The sequence below is a fragment of the Theobroma cacao genome, chromosome 9 (genome assembly GCF_053813885.1).
Source record: "Theobroma cacao isolate CCN51 chromosome 9, ASM5381388v1, whole genome shotgun sequence".
Classification (NCBI taxonomy): Eukaryota; Viridiplantae; Streptophyta; class Magnoliopsida; order Malvales; family Malvaceae; genus Theobroma; species Theobroma cacao.
Window position 1 is genome coordinate 6814875 of NC_142647.1, and position 22327 is coordinate 6837201.

Here is a 22327-nt window from a genome sequence, read left to right on the forward strand (position 1 = left end):
TATAAACTTGAAGTATTACATTATAACTTATTAGGTGATTGAAGATACTATAAATACTCTTTATGGTAATTTTAATCGAAATTAGAGCTTATATAATTTATTTTATTAAATAGTTTATCAAATAGTTTTAGTTTAATTTTAAAAACTATTATTTTTCATAATAGCTTTTAAGCTAAAAAAAAGTTAAGTCAAACATACTCTTATTTGAAGTTGTTGTTATTTACATTTTACAGACATTTCTTTTTTTTTTTAAACGGATTTCCAACATTTCTTTATCACTAGTTATTTGTTGTATTATTTTTATATAAATAATTATGGTAAAAATGAGAAAATAAAACTAATTTAGATGGACAAAATCTATAAAACGTGTGTTACTTGAGATCCTTACTAATAAGACTCAAAAAGATATAAGTAACGTCTTTAATTCATCCTCATATATCAAAATAGCTCTCAACTTACCATCTTTACGAAAGAGGAAGAAGAGAGCATGAAAGATCTTGATCCTCATACATCGAAATAGTAAAAGTTATAATTGAAATATTCAACTGAACAACAAATCATTTGACATTTTTAGCAACATTTCATTAGTTAATTACAAAAACAAGTGTAAGACCCAATTGTAACAGCAATCCAATTGGCCAAAATGTACTGTTTGTCATCAAGAAGGTCACACTTTTGTTTCTGTAATGCAACCGTCCAATTGACCAAAATGCACTGCTGCTACAATTAGGTATTACACTTGCTTTTGTAACTAGCTAGTGAAATGTTATTAAAAATGTTAAATGATATGTTGTTCGCTTGTTATTTTGTAACTGATGTTGATAATAGGCAATGTTGGTAGTAGGAATACAAAAGAGACGTTGTAAAAATTTTGACTCAATTTAGTTCATCCCTGTAATTTTGAAAGTACGTGTATGTTTTGCTCATGTGCATATGCTTGAAAATTATGATTCAATATTTTTGTATAATGATATAGAGGTGAACCATTGGAGCTTTCCATTATTGAATTCTTTTTGTAACTAGATTTGTTCTTTTTCGTAATTAAATAGTGTAATTAGTTTGTACAATTTTTTTTTACAGATGAAAAGTTAATACAATAATATTATTTTATCATATACTTTTTCTTGAATTGCATAAATAAATCAACCAAACAAAAGATTTCCATACACTTCATATTTTAAGTAAAATTACAATCAATTTAGTCCCTAACTTATAGGATTTTATTTAATTTAATCTCTGTGCTATATAGTTTTATTTAATTTAATTCATATATTTTGTAATTTTGTATAATTTGGTTTTTATGACACGGCACAAATAAATAGGTTGTAAAAAAAAATTTTACAAATTTTTTTAACATGACATGTCACCATCATCTGACATGTCAGGATCACATTATCACTATTAATAGTTAATTTAGACGAAATTAAGCTAAAGGATTCAATTGCAAAAAATTTAGAATATACACTAAATTGATTAGTTTTGATTAGAGGGACTAAATTGACATATTGGTATTGTACAGGGACATGTGGGTACTTTTGACAGAAAAAGAAACCTCTTGGCCCTTACCATAAACCCGATCCGAGTTATTCGCTATAAATTATCTTCCCACCTTATTTCTCCCCTAAACCCTAAATTAGGTGGCTCACAAAAACCCTAGCCACTCTTCTCCTCCGCCTAACCCTCTTTCTCATCCAAAATGGTACTCTCTCTTATTCTGTTCATCTAATATTTGCTAAACCGAAGTGATTTTATGTTTGCATTATATTTACAAATTGGCTGATATTTTCTGCAGACAGGAGAACCGGTCAACCCAAAAGCATACCCACTAGCAGATGCTCAGTTAACAACCACGATTTTGGATCTTGTTCAACAAGCTGCCAACTACAAGCAGCTTAAAAAGGGAGCTAATGAAGGTCAGGAAAAATACCCATTTTCGTACTTTGGTTGTGTATTGTTAATATTTCTGGTGTGGTTTTGCCATTTGCGTTTTTAATTGGGTTGTTGGGTTTCAGCTACTAAGACCCTTAACAGAGGTATCTCGGAGTTCGTTGTCATGGCTGCGGATACCGAGCCCCTTGAGATTCTGCTGCATCTTCCTTTACTTGCTGAAGATAAGGTAATTGCTTTATGGAATTTTTTTTTTCTGATATAGCCGTTTATTTCCTTAATTCTATTGGGTTTGTTCAACGTTGAATAATTAAGGAATTAAAATGGGCAAAGTAATCTGTAAGTGTTATGTTAATTGTTACTTGTATTTTTGTTGTGAATAAAATTAGGCAGGGTGAAAATTGCTTGTTTAAATTGGACTGAATATCGTGTTATGCTCACTGCACTATGGGAAATGTGTTTGTATGTAATGTGGTATATCAGATAATATTCTATCATGTTCAGATTCTGGCTTTTAATTGCCGGACTCAATGGGAACTTGCTGGTTCTGTGGCAAATGGCTTGTGCTTTTTTGTGCATAAACCAATATGAAAACATAGAATTTTGAGCAGTTTTAGAGCTTTCTCTCCTTTTTTGGCTAGTACCATTTGTTTGTTATGCATTTGTGGTTGATATGCTAGTTGCTGTCTTATGTATTGTTCCTCTCAACAGTTTTTCTGTGTTAGTAACTGTTGTAAATATTTAGCTTTGAGAGTCTTTTGACAAATTGTCTTGATTTGGGGGCATATAGAGTTTTATTGTTATCAATATGTTCCTAGATTTGAATTTTGAGATATCTGATTTTACTCAAAGATATCAGCCGAGATAGGCTTACTGAGTCAAAAAAAGAATTTAAGATTATGCACTTTTTGTTTTATATAAATGTCTCCACTCTTCAGCTATGTAGCATGCCTATCATGCATCTTGATGCTCAACATAAAGGTCACTGTGGAAGAAAAATCGTAACAACTGCACCTTGATTTCTTGTGATGGAGCAAAATCTCTAGGATCAGTTGCTAGGTTTTTTTATTTTCCTTTGCCCTTTGTTGAAAGATTACACTGAGTACAGAATCTCAATGATAACATTTGTATTCAAATTTTGCAGAACGTCCCCTATGTATTTGTCCCTTCAAAGCAAGCACTTGGTCGAGCATGTGGGGTCACAAGACCTGTAATTGCATGTTCGGTCACGACAAATGAAGGAAGCCAATTGAAATCCCAAATACAACAACTCAAGGTATTTTTCTTTCTAACGTGCTACATTATAATTTTTTTTATTTTTGCATTTATTGTGGTTGAATTTAATCCTGTATCTTATGTATTTTCATTTGTGAAATGCAGGATGCTATTGAGAAGCTCTTGATCTAGAATAGTATGAAACTCATTTTCGGTGTGATGGGCCTCTTGGATTGTTGTGGTCGCTCCTTTAGAGGCTTTGACTGATGAAGTTGTGCCACTAGCGAGCCAGTCTTTTAGTATTTGACCTCAAATATGATTGTTGTGTCGTATTCTGTTTTCTTATGAATTGGGAAAGAGGATAATATTGAATTAATGTTTACTAGAACTTGGTATGGATGATGCAATTAATTAATGTAGCTTGTTTAATATGTTTTGTTTGCCCTTTTATAGTTTCATGATAATTGTCTTCTCCTTAAAAACCACTTTTGCAACTCGAGTTATGATGATTTGAATCCTGAAAAGTTTGAGGTGAAATGTGGCGCAGCAGCGTGCGGGGATGGTTAATTGGTTTTGTGGTGCCTATTCTTGTAAATTTTAAAGACTGCCGTTTTCTGCTAAAGTTCGCACTTCTGAGATGTGAGTCACAGACGAAACTGAAACCCGAAAGAAGAAAGGGAAAAGGTGGGTGAAACTTTCTACATTATTCTATGGAAAAATTTCTCCATTTTCTGCTAAAGAAAATTATTTTCATGGAAAAACCTAGGTGCATAACCTTTTTATTTAGATAGTGTTTGATACGAGGAGAGTGGAAGCACATTTCTGGTAACGAGGAGAGTCAGTGGAAGCACATTTCTGGTAATGAGGAGTGAGGGCACATTTCTGGTAATGTGTCTACTTAAATTAAATTGTGTCTAAATAAATTAAATTATTTATTTTGTAATAAATTATAATAATATAAGATTACAATGTAATCATATTCTAGTCAAAAAATGTAATGTGAGTATAGTTCAAAATCAATATAATTAGATTACATTGTAAATAATCATAATAATTGTTAGTAAAATTTAAGATAAAATATTTTGATCTCTTTAGGTTTCGATCAAAATTATATAGAGATTTATTAGTTTTCAAAATAGATATTTCGTTTTAAAAAAATATTTTTTGTTAAACACATAGGTCCAACTATTAGTGTTTTTATCAGTTTGATGATATAGTATGAATAAAAAGATAATTTTACCTTTGATTAATTTTTAAAATTACTATTATATAATTTTAAAATTTTTTTATTAATTAAAAAAAATACTCCCCATCTAGGGAACACCAAAGCTTCCCTAGGGAGCCCGATTTGGGGCTCTTTAAGGGAGCACCGGTGCTCCCTTTTCTTCGGAGCTGGGGAGCACCGATATGTGCTCCCTATTTTTGTTAAATATAATAATAATTTTTTAAATTAATAAAAAAATATTTTAATTTTTTCATAATTTTTGTTAATAGTGTTTGCATTTTTGGGATAGAGTGTTCATTTTGAAAATTAATTGACTTGCTTAAAATTTTGATTAAAACTTAAAGAGGTGGGAGTATTTTATCATAAATTTATATTATCTTTTAAAAGAAAAAAAATTAAATTAAAATATATAATATAAAAGATTATATTAAAAAATGAAAATAAAATTTATAAGATTATAATAAGAAAAAAAATAAAATATATGATATTAAAAATATATTTAAAAGATGCTATTATATAAAAATTAATATTAAAAAATATAAATATATTAAACTTATATTTTTTATATTTTAATAAATAAAGTAATTTTAAAAATTGACATTATATTTTTAATAAAGTACTTATAAATCAAACGTTATAATATTATCATCTTTTTTATATTTAATTATTATTTTACTTATATATCAAATATTATAATATTATTTTTTTTATAATCATATTATCTGTAATTATATTATATTATAAAATATCAAACAGGTTGAAGGTGTTTATGCGCCGTCCTGGTTGAGCTTGGGCCTCGGCTTATTTTGTGCCTGAACCTTGCAGAACTACTCTACGACCACCTGTTAAAATAGACTTCTATAATTAAAAGATTAATAATATTTTAGTTGTTTTAAACGTATATATTTGAATTAATTTTTGATAAAAATGCATTATTATGCGTATAGACACGTCAATTAGTACAAATTTGGTTTTTATGATACTTTTGTATATCGTGTGCTGAAAATACAATGCAAACAAACTTTATACTACTAAACTTCAAAACATTAGTATAAAAAAGATTCTACTAATCAGTAAGTTTATTATCAATGGTTTAAATGTGATTAGCTATAAGTACGTACCAAAACAGTTGTTAATGTTTGTTTTTTAGGACTGGAAATCGAGATTCAGTGGGGAGTCAAGAATCGTCTTGCGTCAATATATTCATATAATAATATTATTTATAATGCAAAAATATAAATTTAGTATATATAATTTTTAAATAATTACATCATTACGAAATGTAAGATAAAATAACAAAACTTTAATATTCAATATAAAGATATAATTCTATATTTTGAATAATTAAACTATAAGGTACCAACGACAAAATTATATTTTTTTACTATTTTTAAAAGATTATATTAAAAAAGTAATTAAATTACTAAATTAGTAAAACTCTATTTTTTAAATAAGAGATTATATACTAATCAATAAATTAAATCTTAAGTGTAATTTTTAAGTAACATTTGATTTCAATTTATTTAAAAAAATACTTAGCTACATTTAAATTATTTAATCTAACGAAGTCAAATATTGAATAATAAAATTTAGCATAAATAAAACTTTAACAATAATGATAAAAAATCTAACATTCTAATCTATACCTCAAGTGTTGTAGATATAAAAAAGGTTATTATAAATAAGAAGTTTTATATAGTCCATAATGTCTTGAATTCAATCACCTAGTTTATAACCAAAAAGTTATAAGTATTTAGCAGCATTAGACATTAGTCATATCGTTTTTTTTTTTTGGGTTAAAAATAATATACTACTACTACGAAAGACAAGAAAATAGAAAACAAGAGAAAAATTGTGTATGTACGTACATTATTACAAAATAATGTGAAGAGTGACGGCTAAATCCCATTGGCTACATGAAAATCCCACGGATTGCTATCCGCTTCTCTGCTGTTTTGCTAGATTATAACCGTCGATAATCCATTCGATGGACGGTCTAGATCCTGTCTCACAATCCCCACCACCAAATGAAATGGAGCCAAAGCTTTAAACCAATGCCGCGTGTTCATCAAAAAGTGCGAAGCAATGCAGTTTAAAAGAACGAATCCTATTGGTCAGTTCTCATTGCACACGGATCACGACGTCGACAACTTAGCAGCCGTTAATAACTTCTTCACCCTACGGTTAAGATTTGTCCATTTACAATCTTTTGTAACAAGCACGAAATTTTCACTTCTTCCCGCCTCTGCCAAATTCCCCCTATAAATCCCCCCAAATCCTGCACATTCCATCATCACACTTATCTCCCCGATTTTTACTTACTGTCTCGCAAACTAAACACTCTTGTTTACTATCAACTTTCCTACCAATGGCTCGTACCAAGCAAACAGCTAGAAAGTCAACCGGCGGCAAAGCCCCACGTAAGCAGCTAGCCACAAAGGCCGCTCGCAAATCAGCTCCGGCAACCGGAGGAGTGAAGAAGCCTCACCGTTTCAGGCCAGGAACTGTGGCTCTGAGAGAAATCAGAAAGTACCAGAAGAGTACCGAACTCTTGATCAGGAAGCTTCCTTTCCAGAGGCTGGTGAGAGAAATCGCTCAAGATTTCAAGACCGATTTGAGGTTCCAAAGCAGCGCTGTCGCCGCTCTTCAAGAGGCTGCCGAGGCATATCTCGTTGGACTGTTTGAGGATACTAATCTCTGTGCCATTCATGCTAAGAGGGTTACGATTATGCCCAAGGATATCCAGCTAGCTAGGAGGATCAGAGGAGAGCGAGCTTAGGTTGTATGATTTCGGTTGATTAATGGTTAACATTAGAGGAATCTAAGTTTCTGGTTTTTTTTGTGGAAGTTGCTTTCTGAGCAAATAGTGATGTAAATCGGCGGAATTTTAATGAATGCTCCATATTTTTCGTTAGTTGAAGTGGACTTTATTTGGCTTTAATTATTCATTTCTGTATGGAACTTTGCTGTTTGGAAATGGTTGCAATGAATCTTCTATGATTACCAACAGCTTATGTGGATCTTTTGCTTCATTTCTTTTTTAAGTAGGATAAATGAAGATTTTTCCAATTAACCTGAAAAGAAATAAATCTTTGGATCAATACTCAAAAGAAAAATGTTTTAATTCAAGAGGTATTCGAAACAAATCTGACTCAATTTTCAGATCAGTTCCTCTTCTATTGGTTACTGGCCGATTCCAGTGCGCCGTCTTTGATTTCAGTTCTTACGTTTGTTTGTTTATTTCTTCGTCAAATAAGGGATTTGATTGGAATTTGCAATACAAAAGAGAAGGAATCCTGGTGAGGTTTGGTATTTTCTTCATCAATTTTTTTGATGGGATTAGAATTTTAAGAACACTGGAGAAATAAATCTTGATGTGAAGCAGGAAGCCACGGAATTCGATTTCTACTTGAATAGCATAGTTGAAAAAAATGTGTGATGGTAGATCTCACATCAAGTGGGCGTGCCGGAGTGGTTATCGGGCATGACTAGAAATCATGTGGGCTCAGCCCGCGCAGGTTCGAATCCTGCCGCTCACGTTTTCGAGAATTTTCCGTATCTGCTTTTAAAGCAACAAGAATTAACACAACTATGCTTTCTGCACGGGGTTAATATCTCTTGGGATGTCTAAGCCTGAGCCAAGCATATTTTTCCCCATTTTTAGTTTTTATTCAGTCGTAAGGTAGAGCCGTAGAGGTGGAAGAGAAAAAGTGAAATGAAGCAGAGCGAATCACAAGAATCCACGTAAAGAACTGTTACACTTTCTGTATTCTGTTTTCATGCTAGAGCTGGAATACATGTAGTTTGGCCACTTGGGCCTCCTCTAAGGCTACTTAACATCTAAACCCTCCCAAATGATCCCTTCAAAAAGGGAAAAAAAAAACAGAAGAAACAATATTTTGAACTACTACGAGTACAAAGGAATTCCCAATGGCTCATGTGTTATACTGTAATTGCCGTATCTTTCTGTCTGTCTTTCTCTCTCAAAAGTTCCATTTCCAATCCCAGGCATTCTGCCATTTTGCAGATCTCCTCAGACTGTGGGTGGGACTTGTCACCTGATGAGAACCCATGCAAAGATAATGAACTGTTGATGTCACCAACATCCACCCAACTAAACCCCACTTCCTTCCTCACTCCCCTCTCCCTCATCCTTTTCCTCAGTTTCGCTACCTTTTCCCAGTTTCCCTTCTCAGCATACAAGTTTGACATCAACACATACGGACCTGACTCACTGGGCTCCATCTCCATCAGAGCATCAGCTACCCTCTCACCCATCTCTACATTTCCATGTATCGTGCAAGCCCCCAGCAAGCTTTGCAGCATAGACAACCCTGGCCCTCCTGGACTGCGACCCATCAGCTTCTCTGCCTCTTTCAATCTACCTGCACGGCCCAACATATCCACCATACAAGAATAATGCACTGAGGATGGTTCAATCTGATATTCTGCCAGCATTGAGTCAAAGAGTTTTCGACCCATATCAACCATTCCATTTCTGCCACACGCTGTTAGTACAGAAAGAAAAGTGATTGAATCAGGTTGGACTTTTTCCCTTTCCATCTCTTTGAATGAAGTCATCACTGAATCATAGTCTCCATGCCTTGCATGGGCGGATATAATTGATGTCCAAGCAAATTGGCTCTTTTGAGGAGTCTCACTGAAAACTTTTTCAGACTCAGAAATGCTCCCACGCTTCGCATACATATCGAGGAGAGCATTGGACACTATTGGATCGGTACTAAATCCAACCTTTATTAAATGAGAGTGGCACTGCTGACCATGCTTAAGAGATATATCTTCACCAGAACCAATTGCATTCAAGGCACTACCAAATGTGTATTGATTTGGCTTACATTCTGTGACTGCTGATAAAAATGTCCTCAAAGCTTCCAAGCACATTCCATTTTTAGCATAGCAAGAAATTAAAGCATTCCATGAGACAATCTCTCTACATTCGAGTTCCTCAAAAACCTTAATAGAGTCTTGTACCAACATAAACTTAGCATACATGGTGATAAGGCTATTGCAAACATTTGATTCTGACAAAAAGTTGCCCTTTACACAACACGCATGAACCATTTGGCCTTCTTCCACTAATTCCCTAGTGGTTATGGCATGGATCAACCCAACAAATGTAACATCATTTGGATAAACACCATCTAATCTCATTTCATTAAAGAGGCGTACAGCATCCTCTTCATCAATAGAAATCATTGTGGTCCATGAGATCACGTTACGCTCATTCATTCTTTCAAATACCAATGTTGCATCTTCAAAAACCTCACACTTCGCATACATTGACATCAAAATATTACAAACAGATACATGAGTCCCATACCCCCTTTTTATACACAAACCATGAATCTGTCTACCAACCTCTAAGTTCCTCTGATGACCACAAGCTGAAACCGCTCCAGTAAATGATACATTATCAAGCTTCATCCCTTGTCCCACCATTTCAATAAACGATGAAATCGCTTCTAACCCATAACTACTCTCCTGGCTGTACCCTGAAAGCATTGAATTCCACGAAACCAAATCTCTGTTCGGCATCTCATCAAACACCCTCCGGGCTTCCTCTAATCGCTTCCACCTTGAATACATTGTTATAAGCGCATTTCCCACAAAGGCTTCACAATCTAATCCGGACTTCGTGACAAGAGTATGCAACTGCAACCCGAGAAGAAAGCCTTCAACGTCAAAACAGAAAGAAAGAGCTGTGGTACAAGTTACAGCATCAAAAACAACCCCACTCAAATTCATCCTTAAAACAAAATTCAAAGCTTCGTCACTTTTTTGAAACCCCGAAAGCAGAGTATTCCATGAAACGATATCCGGATCATTTAAGCCCTCAAAAATGCACAAAGCCTTATCAAACTGGCCAGATTTAGAGTACATATTCATTAATGAATTTGGAACCGTAATAAAGGACGTGAGCCCAGAGGTGATTGCAAATTTGTGAACCTGGGTCCCCTGTTCTGTATTCCCACAAGAATCCTTGAGAGCGAGAGCCACGGTAACTTCATCAATGGCGTTAACGTTGCCCAATTTAAGCAGTACTTTGAGCTTGCTGAAGGAGCTAAAGGGGAGATTAACGTGCAAAAAAGAGCGCAGAGAGTCATTAACAGGGTAAAGGGAGGCTGGTTTTGAGTAAGGACTTTCGTCGAATAACTGGTGAACATGTTTAGATGAGTGCAAGTTCCTTGAGCTTGTTGGCCGTTGCTTGATGATTTTACGGAGTTGGCGGGTAATCATGAGAGTTTCATAACAGACAGTGATTGAAATGTAACGAAGAAAAAATAAGTTAAACCTTAAACCCTTCTAAAACCCTACGTTATGGTTTTTGCAATGGAATTTCAACGGAAAGAGAACTCATATGGGCTCGCCAATAGCCCAATGAAATGGCTTGCCGTACTAGGGATTCTAATTTATGGAGTATTTATTTATGAATTTACACTTTGAAGAGATTTATGTTTAAAATGTAAACTTTGATTCTCTAAACTTTTGCATATCTAAGATTAATTCATTATGAGTTGTGTAGTGAAAGAACAAAATTGTTCATTTGCTTGCTTCAAATTCATATTTATATGATGTTGTGGCTGAGAGAAAGAAAAACTTGTTAATAAAAACTAATGACAGTTTTTCATTTTTGGAAGAAAAAGACAAGGAAGGTCATCCGGGACTCGATGTTGTGAACCTTTGGGCAAGTAATCGATGAGTATGTACCGGTAATTGGGCTCACTTTCGGCTTGATAGTTGGCAACTCGATCATGTGGGAGGCCAGCCTCAAGTCTTAAAACTTTAGCTTCCTGATTCAAGGCTTCCACTTATCAAATTTCATGTTCTTCCCACTTTCTCCATCACCAAATAGAAAAAAAGAAAGCATGTCAAGTGTAAACAAACAAAGGCTCCAACCCACCAATGACTTGGTTTTCATTCTCTCTTTTCTTTTCCCACATTTTCAATTTTTTTATAGAAAATTCCCCACTTTTGTCAGGGGAAGAGATGGTTGATATTTTGGCAACAAAGGTTGAAAGTATGGACCATAGAGTTGATCTGGTGAAAAGTGGGCGGGGCAATTTCCATAGACAATCTCCTGCATGTTTCAGCAGCAGGCCCTCGTGCTCTAAAAGACAAAACCATTAAATTGACGGTAGGCATTCATTTGTGTTGACTCTTTTTGGACCATCTTCAAAAAAGTTTATCACTACTACAGAATTTGGTGACAACCACCAGCTGGGATAAGCTTTACATTTATTTTATTTTATTTATTATGTGGGATAGAGACCGGAGAGATAAGCTCTCTGTCACTGCCGCAAACCCCCCCAGATGTCCATGAAGTGCCATTGTGATACACACATTCATACACAAACAAAACAGGAAAGGAACAAATGCCGTGGCGGCAACAAATATCAAAGCACTATATTTTGAACCTCTGATTTATAATCTAACATTAGCATTCCTAAGTAATCTATATCAGTGTAGTTTGGTGAGAAAAAGGCTAATGCAGAATTGAATTTGAGTTAATTATATTAAAAATGATAAGATTCGAATTTATTGCTTTATTTATAATGAAGGATGAAAATTTACATTCAAAAAAATATTATGAGCAGTCAGACCTCTTTCGTGTTACAGAGTAGGGCCAGCTCTGCTCCACCCATATTTTGCATGATTTTTGCAGGTAATTGGGATGGACTTGGTCCTTATCTTTAGCAAGAATACTTTGGCTAATATCAAAATGTTAGCACAAAGTTACAAAGGGTTTGCCTTTGGTTTGTAAGTAATGATAGAATTATGAAAAATCAGATCCATCGTTTCTCTGTCACAAACAGGCTCTGGAATTTAGTATGTAATCAAGTAAGTGGTAGAAAAAGAATTGTGCTTGCAAGTTGCAGGCATGACAATATAAAATATAAACATGAATGGCTGCATTTCACGCGGCTGAGGAAGCAATCACGTTAAACAGAACATGACCCTTATTGCCGATTAATTATCTAATCATCAATGCTGAAAAGATATAATAATAAAACAGCTAAAATTATCCTGGAAAGTAACACACGTTAAGGAGCAAATCTCATTAATAAATTCTGATCCAAAGCTGTGGGGAATAATACCTTTTGTCAGTAACAAAAAAGGGGGAAGCTTGGTTCTGATATTCTTGTTTATTTGGCAATGCTTTACACGTGTAGAATGAAAAGGAAGTGAGGTGATTTGGGATATGGCTTTTATAATTAAAACCAAGCATATTCCTCATTTTAGCCTTGTAGGTTCTTTTAGTTTCTCCATGCAATGCAATCTTGTGGGTTTGTTATACTTTATTGGAATTAAAGGCTGAAACAATGTTGGTAATAAACCAGTCATAAAAACATGTACATCAGTTGATAATGTCAAATGATAATGTTAATATCAGTGTTTGCAACTTTTCAACAAAAAAAAAAAAATCACTGTTTGCAAGTTGTAAGGAAGATTAGGAGACAAGCTTTTGATTGCAGCATGCTTCTGTCTTCGGATAATGCTGTAAGATGGAGAAGTTGTGGCTCTGATTGGCCCAAACAAGATCAACATTGGCAGATGATAAATGCTTAACCTATAGAACACAGCTAATAAAATGTGCCACTATTAGCCTGAGCAAGAAATAACTACTGCCACGAAATTTATATCTTATGTGATTAGAGGTGCAGCTAAGATGTAACATGAGGCTTATGCATGCCAGAGAGATGCCATAGATTAAAATTAAGGAGGTCAAGAAAATAAAAGAACCCAACTTCTTGGAGGTTGGCTGGCTAGTACCGTTGATGGGAAAAATGTAATGGAAGACATGATCCAACATACTGAATCTGCACAACAGAACATTGAAATCAATTTAAAGTTCCACTATCATGTATGGGTGATATCTTACCTACACATCATATGACTGATATGCATGCCAGAAATGTACTAGAACATTGAAGATCAGAGGGGGAAGGGGGGAGAGAAAAATAAAAGAAAGACCAACTTTGATTTAAACTGCCATTTTACACTTGTCAAAGAATCAAAACTGGTCTGTTAAAGAAAATAGCAGCCATCTTTATTGAAAATCCTTTGGTAGAGAATGACATGTAGATTTTCTATTATCAATTTTATTACCATAGCATAGTACCACACATTAAAAAAGTTCCCAACAGAGACATCCTTGATTACATTAACGGTTAACCCCCTCTGGACATTATGAAAAAGCTCTACTTGTGATGGAACTGATTAAAATATTCAAAAGTGAATTGCATTTGGATTCAAGGGTGAATTAAATGGCCATGCTTTAACATATTTGGGGAACTATGCAATGTCCCCATGCCATGGTGGAACAAGTATAATACTAGTTCCTAAGCCCAACAACTTGAGCAAGTCATTCCATGTTATCTTTCCTTTACACTTGGAGCATTCCAAAAGAGACAGGTGTGCAAAAGAGGGAGGGGTAGGCCACAGGGAAGCCAAGCAGATAGACAATATGGAGGTGGTTGTAGATTCTGTGGTATATGCCCGATAGAAGTCAAAAGAGATTAACCAAATTCTTTGAATTGATAGTGGAAGGAAGGGAGACAGAAAGAGAATGACACCAAGGAGGGATTGTCTGGTTATGGGTCACATTTGGCCTTAAATAATTGTGTGAAGTGGAAACTCTCTTTTCATGAACCATGTGGCGGCAATGGGCGGTGGTGTTTGATCAGTTTAGATTGCTGTCTTGGAACGTGTGCAGGTGCATTGCATAATTCAATCACACGTGCGAAGCCGAGTACCCTTTGGCACGTGCAGAGTACATGGTGGATATGTTGGGGGTTCCTCCATTCTACAGGCATTCGTACATTAACGCATGTGTGAGAGATAGAGATGAGGTTTTTGTCAACTTTCTTGACCCTACTCAACAATCATTATTATTCCTGTCAACTTCCATTTTGAGAACTTCCCCAATGTATTTGAGTCCACAATAATGTCTTCATATAGTGGTAGGACTGATAGGATACTTTCATGTTAATTGAGAGAGATCTCAGCTAGCTAGGTTCAACTTTTAATATGACCAAACATGAAGAGGAAAAGAAAGGGTTTAACCTGTTCAATCCCATATACAGATTGACTTGTCGGTCAAATCTATCTGTGACTTTATAAGCTCCTTGCCTAATTGAACAAAATTAAACCTTATTAAGTTAATTGCATCAGAGCATCGACACATATGATGATCCCATAAAACTTAAAAGAGTTAAATATTTTTTATCTTCAAAGACTTGAGAGAAAGAGTTAAAGAACTCCAGGGGAAACAAATGTCAGAAAAGATCGTTTTAAGTTCCACGAGAGACTAGGTACTGACAAATTTTTCGAGGGGTCCCAAGAATGATAACCTGGTAGATTGGAGTAGAATTGAGTATATCCCTACAGTTGCGTGTGATTTCAGGAGAAGTCATTAGTTTCTGCTCCGGACAGATTGCTTAATTTTCTTTGTTTGATAGCTACTCTGAGTATTTGATTTGAACTAATTGAATGCAGCAGTTGGAATTGTTGTATATTGCAATGGCATGCAACATCTATATCACACGTAATACATGTGTATTAATCAGCTGATCAGGATGGACTTTCCTTTGGTAATGAAGCTGATTCGAAATGTGAAAAAGAAGAAACTCATTAAGCTTACCAAAGGAAATTTCAGGATACACTCGTGATCTTCTTCTGACTATAAAGGAAGTCGGCTACACGCTTTTCTTTCATCAAAACTGACAGTTAAAAAGCATAAAGAAGTATCACTTTGCTGTGAAAACGAAAACAATTCTCTATGAGCTTTTGGCAACATTTTTTCATGTTAAAGATCAAAAGGTCACACTGTAATTCAGTGCGAAACGTTTCTCAACCCCATTCCCTTTTGGCTCTATTTCAGTGAAACGTTCGTTTTTCTTTTGTCTCTGTTGTAACATTAATGTTATATTGTTTTCATGTCAAAATGGGTCATATTTTATTTTCAGTGAAACTTTTTTTCAACTCACTGGTTTCTGGTTCTCAATACATAAACAAAAGGTAGGGTGAGTGGGGGAGCCTCTTTTGGCATGTGGGGCATCAAAGGCACTAAGAAAGCCTAGGTTGCTGTGGTTCACAACCTTCACAAACTCAAAACCAATCTGTATATCCTACCAAAGAGAAGAGGAGAAATTGAAGGTGATACATTGGTTTTGCATGTTCCAGATTCCATTTTTCTTCCTAACCATCCTCAATCAACATCACCTTTAAAATTCCCTGCATTTTCTAAAAATATCTACTTAAAAAAAACAATGGTTTTAATCAATGCTAGAACCTTCCACTCAACAATGGGGTAAACCTAATCCCCCTACCTTTATATCAAGAACAAGAGCAGTGATCTGTCTCAATTACTTAGTGGAGAGTCACTTTAACTCCAACATTATTTGTTAGACTTCTTGCCTATAAAATGGGAGGCTAGTTCCAAGACATCCAAGTTGTGAGTTGAAGCTAGCATAGAAGACAAAGGCATTATTACGCCTTACTTCTCTCCTATCTTTCTCTTTCAGCATTGTTGTCATCTTTTTCGTGTTGAATTTCAGAAAATGGTCAGTCTGAGTTTCCATGACACAATGAGACAACTATTCTATATATCAATATTGGCTGTTGAACCATTTGATTCTTTTGTTATTAGCATTACCAAAGCTTCTGAAATATTCTGTTCATGGGTCTCAGGAAGGGAAGATGAGTTGGACAGTGGCGGATGCGGTGGACTACAAGGGTTTCCCTGCTGACAGGTCAAAAACTGGTGGTTGGATTCCTGCCGCCCTCATTCTGGGTATGATTGTTACATCATCGCCGTACATTTCTTTCAACATCATTTCTCGAGTTGGTTGGGTTGAGATTAGCTATTATTAACTTTGTTGAATAATTGAACATTGTTTCAAAAAAAATCATGCAGACTATAAAGACTTGACAGGTTTCGACTAGATCCAGAGTTTGTGCTCATAACTTGTAATCATGCTAGTTTTACACATTTTCCTCTGAGCTGTTTGCTGGAAAAGCATTTAACATTCCATGTGACATCATTTATTATCATCTAGCACAAGTAAATATTGCTGTTAAAGAAGAATACTTTTTGTAGAAAAATAAAAAGAAGATAGGAGAAGGGGGAAGATGATATTCCCACAGAGCAACAAGCAGTTAGTTCATGCAAAGCTGATGGGCTTTCAAGTATAAATAAAGTTTTAATCAGGAAATTAAACATAAAGTTTATTAGTAGGTTCAGCACTAGTACATGACACCCTTGCACAAATCTAAAAACATTTTGCTAGCCGTCAAGCCAAGTTCTTATATTATTCCTTTTGATTCACTTTTATTTATCGAGTGGAGTGGAGGAGAAGGGAGGTGAAGGGGGACGGACAAACCACATGGGACCCATGAGAACTCCAATCCATATGTACTTCTGATGATGATAAATTTCGTGTCATTTTCAGTTTGGAGTATGATGGGTTAAGGGAGATACTCTCTAGGGCCATTCATGCATGTAAGTTCTGAATTATGGAGATATTCTCAAGCCAATCTGCTTTCCACCATAATGCTTTATGCTATTATAGCTCCACTTTTACGACATTATTATATGGGCTTCACTTTCTGCTAACATTCCTTATCTACCCAAAAACAGAAAAAGGTTTAACTGCCTTCTTTTGTTTAATTACTTTAATCGAAGTGCTTAATAACCCTTGCTTGTTAGTCATCAAACTTTAACATGGCATCCTGACTTTGCTTTCCTTTCCATTTCTGAGGGTTTCTGGTATAAAACTTCTAATAGTTTCCCCCCACCAGAGAAGCTGATGAAATTAATTTTCTTTTGTTTCTGAGTTCTCACAGAAGGCCCAGAAAAAAGTTCAAGTCGGAAAAGTATTGGATTTTTTTTTAATTCTTATTTGTTTTCATTTATTAAGAAAAAAAGAGATAAACAACTACTATCTCGCATACAAATAAATATGCTGATTTGTTGAATCATTCCTAGGGATTGAGATCTGTGAGAGGCTTTCAACAATGGGAATTGCAGTCAACCTTGTGACATACTTGGTTAGCACAATGCATCTGCCAAGTGCAAGTTCAGCCAACGTAGTAACAGATTTCATGGGCACATCTTTTCTTTTGTGTCTGCTTGGAGGCTTCCTGGCTGATTCATTTCTTGGCAGATACAAGACAATTGCAATATTTGCCATCATACAAACACTGGTGGGTGTTTTAAACAGTTGCTTCCTACCTTAATAAACATAAACAAAAAATAGGAAGAAAAACTAGAGTTCAAGTGTTGATTAAGAAAATGTTTATTCTAAACTTCTGCTGTTCAGTTTTGATTGTGATAATCATGGTGATCTAGGGGACTGGCACATTGGCAATAGCTACAAAACTGCCACAGCTACGCCCACCGCCATGCCATGCATCTGCTTCCCTTACATGCAAACCAGCCAATGGATTTCAGATGGGAGTTTTATACATGGCTCTATATCTAATTGCACTAGGCACTGGTGGCCTAAAATCAAGTGTCTCAGGATTTGGAACTGATCAGTTTGACCAGAAAGATGAAAAGGAGAAAGCCCAAATGGCCTATTTCTTCAACAGGTTCTACTTCTTCATTAGTACAGGAACCCTGATGGCGGTTACAGTGCTTGTCTACTTGCAAGATGAAGTGGGTAGAAGCTGGGCTTATGGAATTTGCTCTGTCTCCATGTTTGTAGCTATCTTGATATTTTTATCAGGGACTAAAAGATACAGATACAAGAAAAGCTTGGGAAGTCCAATAGTTCACATTTTCCAAGTTATTGTAGCTGCAATAAAGAAAAGGAAGATGGACCTCCCTTACAATGTTGAATTATTATACGAGGATACTCCCGAGGCTACAAGAATTCATCACACAGATCAATTCTAGTGCGTTTCCTTTAGTCTATTTAGCTCGTTAGAATTTGCATGGGAATAAAAAATACTTAATCATTTCCTTTGTTTTGTGCCATAAGTCAATTCACTTATGCTTGACGCCTTTGCTTCTCTTATCCTAGCTTCTTGGACAAAGCTGCTATTGTTGCGGAAGGAGATTTTGAAAGAAATGTTGTGTCTGCTCCAAACCCCTGGAAACTTTGCTCGGTCACAAGGGTGGAGGAAGTGAAAATGATGGTGGGGCTTCTGCCAATATGGGCCACAACCATCATGTTTTGGACCACTCATGCACAGATGATCACCTTTTCAGTGGAGCAAGCCTCCACCATGGAAAGATCAATTGGAGGTTTCCAAATTCCCGCAGGTTCCCTCACCGTCTTCTTTGTCGCAGCTATATTGATCACTCTGGCTGTTTATGACCGTGTCATTATGCCATTTTGGAAGAAATGGAAAGGAAAACCAGGTATGTACAGGAAAATAAATGACATAAGATTCTGCCATAATCAGTGATGTATTTACCACTTTCATTTTTGCGACAGGTTTTACCAACCTACACAGAATTGCCATTGGCCTAGTCCTGTCAATTTTTGGAATGGCAGCTGCAGCACTAGCTGAGAAGAAAAGATTGGCAGTAGCTAGAGCTGCGGGTGCCACCACAGCAACCCTGCCTATAAGCGTGTTCTTACTGATTCCACAATTCTTTCTGGTGGGTGCTGGTGAGGCCTTCATATACACCGGCCAGCTTGATTTCTTCATTACTCAATCTCCCAAAGGAATGAAAACCATGAGCACTGGTCTCTTCCTCACAACTCTATCGCTTGGTTTCTTCGTCAGTAGTTTCTTGGTATCAGTGGTGAAAAGGTTGACAGGAAGCAATGATGGGCAAGGATGGCTAGCTGACAATATAAACCACGGGAGACTCGACTGCTTCTATGGACTTGTAGCCGTTCTAGACATCATAAATTTTGTAGTATATCTTGTTTGTGCGGCGTGGCACAAGCCACGGAAACCAAAACCTGCTCTGCAGATGGAGACCATTGTTAATGGCTCCTCTGCTGAGGACAAGTGCTAGGCTTCTTTAGGGCTACAAATTATGATGTGTTCTTCTAACTTTTCTCGCCTTTGTGCATTAAGAATTGGATTGTGTTCAGCTTCATTTCTCCTGTCTTTTACAAGCAATAGAGAAGTAAGATTTCAGTCCATATGAATGATTGCTTTTCACCTTCTTCTCGGCAAGTATATAAACCAACTACCAGCATCATTCACCATCCATAACCTCACCATTCTCTACCTCCACTGCACTAGTAACTTCAAATATTTATAGTTAATTCGAGAATTGCAGATATGCTAAATGAAGGAGAATGATTACAATTTCTCTCATTTGATTAGTAAATTAGAGAGAGTTGACAAGAAAAGAAACCTCGGCGAGTGACTTGGGTTATCAATAGTTTTCCTTGACTTCGCACACAATCAGTGGCGGAGCCAGGGGGTGCTGTCAGGGGCCGGCGCCCCGCTTGCCTTGGCTCTTGAAAACTTGGCTAAACTCTAGCTTTATTCTCAAACAAAAAGGGTTAATTTTGACTCTTGCCCTCCCAAGAGTTTATAAAATGCTCACCCGCCCCCTTATGTAAATTTCTAATTTGCTTTTTTTTTAAGTTCTAAACCTAATCATTAATTTGATTTCTTTTACCATTCTTAGTGTGGGCATTATTATATTTGATTTTTAACTCCTTGAATTATGACTTTACTTTTTCAATTGACCAACAAGTATGTTGCCACTAATTATTGTATGACTTATTTAAGAAGATATAGTTGCTATATTTTATATAATAAGGTTTGAAGTTTATATATTTTTTACTTAAAAAAAGAAATTTAAGTTATTGTTTTACATTGCAATTACAGTAATATTTCTTTGAATTTAGTACACCTCTTATGATATTTTTAATCAAAAAGCTTTTTTAAATTAATTTTATTCTCATTTTAGTTATAATGGAGTATATATTATTTGTATCCCAAAGAAAAACGTGCTTTGCCCCTGCAGACAATCATTCACGCATGGGTCCCATTTCCCATCTATCCTCATTTTTGTTAGAAAATTGGTTTCACCATTGCCATTATATGTGTTCCTAATGAACTAAATGGCTTTCTTTCAATTGGCAGCATTAAATCAATAGATTCAAACATGAAACAGACCATCATTTCCCTGTTAGAATCTTTTAATTTTCTCTCCCAATCTAACTTATGCCATGTATCTCCAGCCATATGTACATACACCTTCATTCCCAATTAATAGTTGACTTGAAACCACAGGCAGCCACTAAGCCAATTGCACTTGGTTTACTCCTCTTAATTAATTTCAAAAACATTGGAGAATGAAAACAAGTCAAAAGAGTCACGTATGGTATGGAGTCCGAGATCTGGTCATCTATATGTGCCTATTGCTGAACAGGGCCTCTTCGATTCTGTACCCCATGTTTCGAATCTTACAAATTGGACTAGCCTTCATATTTTGTCGCAGAGCGGTCATATGTTTCCACCATCAACTCAAAAATGCGTATTCATCCAAGTTTCATTTGAACATTGCAAGTGGCTGGACCTGGGTATAGCCCAAGAAATTAGATGCCTAGCCTTTCGCACGAGCCTAAAGTCCTCTTTTGCTCCATTCATTCATCGTTTTGTTGCTCTTTGGTGTCAAATCTTAATGAAACAAAGAGCGACTGAGAAATAGACAGTTCGATTTGCTTTCTTTTGCTGATTGATGATATATTATTCTCTTGTAATGGGCTCTCTCACTTGCTCTGATGGCCTGCAGCCATTAATACAAGTATAGTGGGTGGCCATCTCTTGGAATTCAATGTGACGTGTGGCCACAAATGGTGCAGAATTATATCACAACGCTCTTGCCGAACAGCTTGGGACAGCTGAGTTGATTAGTAGTTTTGAAAGAAATTTCCAATAATAGTTTCAACAAGTGAACAAGTCTAGCATTCTAGTTTTAGTTTTAGATTAGATTGAACCTCATAATAGTTGCAGCACTTAATCACAACTTGTAAGAGATTCTTGATCAGGATCAACTTATTAATTTAAAAAAAAAAACTTGATAATTTATATTTAGATTCGAATCTTATCATGGCATGATTTTTCTATAAAATAATTATGTAAATATATATATGCAACTATAAAGCTAATTATAGAAACTTGGACTTAAATTTGGATGTTCACATGGTAGAGAATAGGATAAAGCTGATTAACTTAGATAGAAGATGCCAGCGTTATCTGTCAAATTCAGACAAAGGAAAATATCTCCATCTCATTGCTTGAAGCTATAGCTAGCCGAAAAAACTTAGTAGGAGGGGGAAAGCTCTATATGCGTTTTGGTCTAGTTAAGTCATGCATGCACATGGCTGCCAGATGAGCATCATCTTCTTGTTAGTGCTAGTTCTCAGCAGACAGCACTAATTTGGTTTCTTGATCAATCTGGCTTGCAATGTACGTTAGAAAATTAGCCGTTGATGACAGCCGTTGTTGTCAGGAAACAAGTGTCTCCACTCTCCAGGTGGTTGAGATGGGTACTAGATACCATCTTTGACTAAATGTGAACGATGAAACTGGAAGTGGTACCCAAAGAGATTTCAATTGCAAAATCTCAGCCATATACCCGACAAACCACAATCAGATTGTGCCATTAATTCTACGGCGAGTTTCTACTGGTGTAATCGGGGTTTAGTTGGTGTTCAAAAAATTAGTAAAATTAATTTCAAAATATGAATTTTTAATAGACTTTATCTTTTAAGACTTCTTTCGTCTCCGTTACTCAATATGTAAAGAGTGATTGTACAAATAACTTTATAATACAATTAAACTAATATCTAATTTTGTTTTACACTTTACAAAAGTAGATCGTTAGATATATTCGAGAGTTTGCAAAATTGTTCAACTTTAAAGCTATTTTTTGTAGCAATTAGATTATAAGTAAAGGTGGAGGAAGGGTTTAATAGGAGACCGCCTCCCAAAGTTTTAAAATCTTATAAATTTCTATATCTTAAAAAAAAAATTATAATTTTGTTTATACTT

At 35.4% G+C, this 22327-nt stretch overlaps 4 protein-coding genes and 1 non-coding gene across 7 annotated transcripts; 4 read left to right on the top strand and 1 right to left on the bottom strand.

The window, feature by feature from the left end:
* The first annotated feature begins 1575 nt into the window (after window positions 1-1575).
* On the top strand, window positions 1576-3533 carry LOC18588745 (uncharacterized). Its single transcript, XM_007013359.3, has 5 exons — window positions 1576-1699; window positions 1793-1913; window positions 2013-2116; window positions 3032-3163; window positions 3268-3533. Exons 1-5 carry the CDS (start codon window positions 1697-1699, stop codon window positions 3292-3294), a joined length of 387 nt encoding a protein of 128 aa, XP_007013421.1. The 5' UTR covers window positions 1576-1696; the 3' UTR covers window positions 3295-3533.
* A 3034-nt stretch (window positions 3534-6567) lies between these two features.
* Window positions 6568-7241, top strand: LOC18588746 (histone H3.2). The gene has a single exon (XM_018126486.2). The coding sequence runs from the start codon at window positions 6696-6698 to the stop codon at window positions 7104-7106; it is 411 nt and encodes a 136-aa protein (XP_017981975.1). The 5' UTR covers window positions 6568-6695; the 3' UTR covers window positions 7107-7241.
* Window positions 7242-7784: 543 nt separating this feature from the next.
* Window positions 7785-7866, top strand: TRNAS-AGA (transfer RNA serine (anticodon AGA)). Its single transcript has one exon. It is a non-coding gene; the product is annotated as a tRNA-Ser (tRNA).
* A 172-nt stretch (window positions 7867-8038) lies between these two features.
* LOC18588747 (Pentatricopeptide repeat (PPR) superfamily protein) lies at window positions 8039-11389 on the bottom strand. The gene has a single exon (XM_007013362.3). It carries the CDS (start codon window positions 10583-10585, stop codon window positions 8270-8272), a length of 2316 nt encoding a protein of 771 aa, XP_007013424.1. The 5' UTR covers window positions 10586-11389; the 3' UTR covers window positions 8039-8269.
* Window positions 11390-15725: 4336 nt separating this feature from the next.
* On the top strand, window positions 15726-19455 carry LOC18588748 (protein NRT1/ PTR FAMILY 6.2-like). 3 transcript variants are annotated; one of them, XM_007013364.3, is made up of 6 exons: window positions 15726-15912; window positions 16040-16142; window positions 17337-17554; window positions 17700-18247; window positions 18376-18716; window positions 18793-19455. In XM_007013364.3, the coding sequence occupies exons 1-6, from the start codon at window positions 15910-15912 to the stop codon at window positions 19323-19325; spliced, it is 1746 nt and encodes a 581-aa protein (XP_007013426.3). In that variant the 5' UTR covers window positions 15726-15909; the 3' UTR covers window positions 19326-19455. The 3 variants fall into 3 exon arrangements, with proteins under 3 accessions (XP_007013426.3, XP_017983940.2, XP_088666464.1); XM_018128451.2 differs by lacking the exons at window positions 15726-15912; window positions 16040-16142 and adding an exon at window positions 16180-16850; XM_088810338.1 differs by lacking the exons at window positions 15726-15912; window positions 16040-16142 and adding an exon at window positions 16938-17224.
* The last annotated feature ends 2872 nt before the right edge of the window (window positions 19456-22327 follow it).